Source organism: Argentina silus (assembly GCF_951799395.1).
Source record: "Argentina silus genome assembly, chromosome: 9".
NCBI lineage: Eukaryota > Metazoa > Chordata > Actinopteri > Argentiniformes > Argentinidae > Argentina > Argentina silus.
Window position 1 is genome coordinate 15764508 of NC_139663.1, and position 5000 is coordinate 15769507.

At 52.6% G+C, this 5000-nt stretch overlaps 1 protein-coding gene across 1 annotated transcript in view; it reads right to left on the reverse strand.

Moving 5' to 3' along the window:
• Positions 1 to 758: 758 nt before the first annotated feature.
• Positions 759 to 5000, reverse strand: part of cacng2a (calcium channel, voltage-dependent, gamma subunit 2a) — a gene marked incomplete at both ends in the record, with an annotated part of 40075 nt that continues 35833 nt past the window's right edge. Inside the window, 2 exons of the mRNA XM_083676355.1 lie at positions 759 to 1294; positions 2280 to 2420. Coding sequence (XP_083532481.1) covers positions 759 to 1294; positions 2280 to 2420 — 677 coding nt within the window. The remainder of the gene's footprint in view (positions 1295 to 2279; positions 2421 to 5000) is intronic.

Genomic DNA, 5000 nt, shown 5'->3' on the forward strand with positions numbered 1-5000 from the left:
TGCATCTGTCTTTCGTGTATCAGCAGCTCTGTAGTGAACCTACAGTACTCTCTTTTGCTCATCCTTCCAGCAGATCCTAAAAGAGTCTTTTCTCATGTTACCAACAGCACTTAGTTTAGTTTACTTGTTTGTTTTTTTTGCTTCAGTAAAGTCTGTATCTCTTGATTATTAACTTAATAATTTATTTATAAAAAGTAATACATATATATATAGTACCTTTGTTAGAGTTCACAGATTGGGCTAATTCTTACTGAATCCCAAGCTGCAACGGTTCACAGTTTTAATGCAAAGAATAAATAAATAAATATGACAATAAATGAAAGAGGCGTAGGCTAGTGGTGAGGGGTGGAGGGGACGCTTGTTCTGTTGCTCCACCCAAACTGCGGGGCGAGCTGTCAAATAAAAAAAGTTATGAAATTATGAAATCAAATCATATCTCACAAATGCCCCCCTCCCTTTCAGTGCCCCACCCTCAACCAAGCACTCAACCCAGCGCAAAAAAACAAACACTCACTCTCTCTGGACAATCTGCCCCATTCTCCCAGTTCTACCATTCACTCCAACGGTACTGAACAAACCCGTTAAAAACTCTTTCAACAATGGTAGATGGGAAAATCATGCAGTTGAACGAAAAAAAAAAGCGTCAATCTGTATAAACATGGAATCTCATCCTCGCCTATGGTATATTAGACACACAGGGCGGCCCCTGTCTCCCCGTCTAACCCTCCCTGGGCTGGGCCTCGGCTCTACGGGCTCCTTCATACAGGCGTGGTGCGGCGGTTAGCTGTGTTAGTGTTGGCCGAGTCTTTCAGGTCCTTCTGGATGCAGTTGTGGACCTGTAGGAAGTTGTGGTCCCTCTCGGAGTTGTAGGTGGCGGTGGGCGTACCGGAGGCCTTAAGGGTGTCCCGGGGCAGCGTGTACATGGAGATCTCTGTGGAAGGCAGTGCGCTGAAGCCCTTGAGGCCCACGGGCGAGGTGTCGCGGGAGTGCGAGGGGTCTGTGGAGCGGGAGGAGGAGCGTGAGCGGCGCCGGTAGCGGTAGCGGTAGCTGGGGATGCGCGTGATGGCCGAGCCCTGGAGGTAGTCAGCGGCGTGCGCCCCGGCCCGGAGCTGCCGGTGGCGGTCGATGAACATGTGCACGGCCAGGACGCCCACCATCTCAGCCATGATGAAGGAGAGGGCGCCGAAGTAGAAGGACCAGCCGTACGAGTAGCTGTTCTTCTTGGAGTCGCTCTTGGAGGGGTCCCCCGCATTGGCTGATATGTACACGATGATGCCGATGATGTTGCTCAGGCCTGGTGGGTTCAGGGTATGGGGGGGGGGGGGGGCGGGGAGGGGAAGACGTAGTGAAAGAACAACAACAAGGATTATGCAATCAGTTTGGACATGACACATCTATCACATTTAAAACTCTGTATGAACCTCTCCTGAAAGTGAACGCATTCACCTCAGCAAATACGCAAGTTCAAGCCAAATCTTTTTAAAGAAATTGATTCATACAGGGATAATGGGCATACTGTACTTATCATAGTAGCCCCTGCCCTTACAGTGTCTGAGAGTAGAGGTTCACATCCCGAGGCACATCATTCGGGACAGCACATACAGTGATTCACAGAGGGGGTCATTCAGGTCCTACGGTAGAGATGATCATCTACTCAGATATATACTCTGACTTTTCAGTTTAGTCACACAGGGAGAAAGTGTATGACACGGTGTAGCCGGGATGATGGATCATTGGGAAAGTATGTCAGGGACACCGTATTTTTAGAATTGAATCCCAATGGGTAGCTTTTAGCCTAGCAACGGGATCAGGAGAAAAAGAGGTGAAGAAAAGAAAGGAAGGAAGAATGGAGTGTGTGTCTTGGCTAGATGCTGTGTGGACTAGAGGGAGCTCAGACCGGAGGCTGCAGTACTGAGGATGACCAGAGGCCGAGAGAGACTGCTAGTGCACTTTGGCTGGGTTATCAAATGGCCTCTTCATCAGCACAAGCCTGCGTAACTGCAGCATTTACCGTCGGAAGCAAGTGACTACAAATTGACTGGCAACGATCAAATTCTAGACAGATTTACTGAATGTGTACCTCCCCCATACCATCCCTCACTCCTACCCATATAGGCTCATTGCTCCTTTATGATCTCACTCTGTCCTTTCTGTCTGGTTTCTTCTTTCTCTCCTTCTTTGTCTTCTGTTAGAAACTGACCCCCCACCCCCCCCCCCCCCCAACCCCAACCCCTCCCCACCTCCCACACCCTCTCTCTCCCCCTCCGTGCTGAACTCACCTGCAGACACAAAGAAGATCCCTGCACTGAGAATGATGTTGTGGCGTGCTTTGTAGAACTCGCTGGCAGCTATACACAGTCCCCCCATGAAGAGCAGGATGACACTGAGGATGGGGAAGATGCTGGAGGCTCGCACCGCACCTGAGAGGAGAGAGAGAGAGAGAGAGGGAGAGGGAGAGGGAGAGGGGGAGAGAGGGGGGGAGAGATGGGGTTTATACAATAAGGGAAAGAGGAAGAGGAGTGAGGACACAAAGTGTGAGAAAAAAAAGGGGGGGGGGTTGAGAGAGAGAGAGAGAGAGAGAGTCAGTGAAAAAGGGGGACAGAGACAGTGAAGAAAGCAGGGCGAAAAAAAATTAGAGAGGATGAGGAAGGAAATGAAAGGAGTGAGGAAAAGAGAGGAAAGGGAGAGAGGGAGAGAGAGAGAGAGAGAGAGAGAGAGAGAGAGAGAGAGAGAGAGAGAAAGCGCATTAAAATCCATTTCAGCATCTGCTCCCTCTCGCTGAACACATCCTAATCAACACTCCATCAACACTGTGAAAGATTCCATCGACACGTCTGCTGAGTGTATCCCCATAGTGAGCCCCTCTGTTAGCCTGCTTTATGTAATCATGCCCGCCCGACTACAACACGCTTCCAGCACGCCTCTCCCCCAGACTGGAGAGTTACACAGTATTGTGTGGTGTCATGTAGTTGTAAATGACAGTCACCATGCGCAGGGCTCCAGGGGCCTGTTGGATGTGAGGCTGGCTGGGCTATACTAGATGTCCTTGAAACACACACTGACGTCCTTGGAGCTTATGATAACGGGGACTGGACCGGGGGGGAGGCTGGTGGAGGTGGGAGTCGGAGGACGGCCTGATTGTAATGCATGGAATGGTGTTCGATACCATTCCTCATTCCATTCCATGCATTACAATGAGCCTGTCCTCCGATGTTCTACCTCCACCAGCCTCCCTGGATTGGACTGAAGGGAGGAGGGGGGGAGGTGTGTGTGTGTGTGTGTGTGTGTGTGTGTGTGTGGGGGGGGGGGGGTGTTGGTGTTGAGGCTGGCACCCACAGGTGTGACTGTACCTCTCAAATGCATGTACAGTAGAACCAGTCACCAGAGCACAGAGAAAGTACTTTACTTTCACCTGATCTCCTCCTCCGCGCAATCTTGCCCATCCCTCGCCCTTTTCACCCTTATATCTCTCGTCCTTCTCACTCCCTCCCTCCCTCCCTCCCTCCCTCTCTCTCTCTCTCTCTCTCCTCTCCCTCCTATTTAACATTCACGCTTAAACTTTCATCAGGCTAGTTAAATTTTCACCACTTCACCTCATCTCTCCTCGCTCGGGTGCCGCCTCAGCACTTTCCCCCCCCGCTTCTCCCCAAAGTGCTGACGCCGGGATGGGTGGCTGTGAGGCCTGAACCCGGCCGCCCGCACCTCCGCAGGGAACCCAGGGGGCACCTGGCGGCCCATCTGCCTCCCTACCTGCTGACACCCCCCCCCCCCCCCCCCCCCCGTCCTCCGTCCCCATATGCCCTAACGCGCCACTATCATTACATCACACAGCTCCGTCCCCAGCAGCAGCAGCAGCAGCAGCACCACCACCACCGCCACGCACCACTGCTGCCACCACCACCACCACCACCACCACGCTGCGGAAGGGAGAGCCACCCTGAGCCCACAGGCTGCCTGAGAGGAGGAGGCAGCAGGCAGCAACAGGCAGCAGCAGGCAGCAGCAGGCAGCAGCAGGCAGCAGCCAACAGCTGCAGTAGGAGGACAGGGCCAAGTGGTGGCCACGGCTGGGCGATCCGCAGTCACCCTTCACTGGGCTCTGAGCAGTAAGTACAGTAAGCGCGGGGACAGGCGTGTCGCCGTAGAGGGACGAACATGAATCCTGATCATTGGTAAGGTGTGAGGTTTTAAAGCTATGTATTACCAGATGGGTCGTCCAGTTTGGCCATTTTCACTGTTATGTGTATCTCAGGTCTGTGCATCGTTTGTATTGTCCATGGTTATGTTTGGGTGTCGCTCACTGACACAGGGTGGGATAGACCCAGGCCCTGCACATCTCCCAGAGAACCATGGAGATCGGACCTCACTCCTAAAATGATTAACAGGGTTTTAATTTCCTCATCCTCTGTCCTCCATGTCTCTCATCCATCTCCCTCGGTCTGCTGTTTGGCCTCTCTCTCTCTCTCTCTCTCTCTCTCTCATCCCTCTAACTTCCCATATCTTGTCTTTTGTCTTTGGTCCCACTCTCTCTCTCTTTCCCTTTCTCTTCAGCAACTGTCGCTCTGCCTGAGCTGGAGAGTTTAGGAGTGCTCACTCACTCCCACCCCCCCCCCCCCTCTCTCTCTCTCCCCCCCCTCCCTTTCTCTCCACCCCCCTGTCATCACCTCAGAGCGGAGGGAATTCTGGGGTGTAGAGTTACAGGTGGCGAGGTGATTAAATATTAAGTTGTCCTGGGAGTTGACCCTTCTCTTTTATCCCCCTCTCACACCTCCCTCCTCCTCCCTCCTCCCTCCTCCTCCCTCCTCCATCCCTCCATCCTGCCTTCCTCCCGTTATCCCTGGGGGTATTGACACAGACCGTCACAGCACATTACCTGGGATAGGGCAGAGGGGCTCCTTCTCATCCATCAGCTTCATTTGCACAGACAAAAGAGGGATAAAGGGCCAGCCAAATGTATTGATTGTTGACAGTGAGAGTGTTTAAGACCGCAGGCTCTCAAGGTG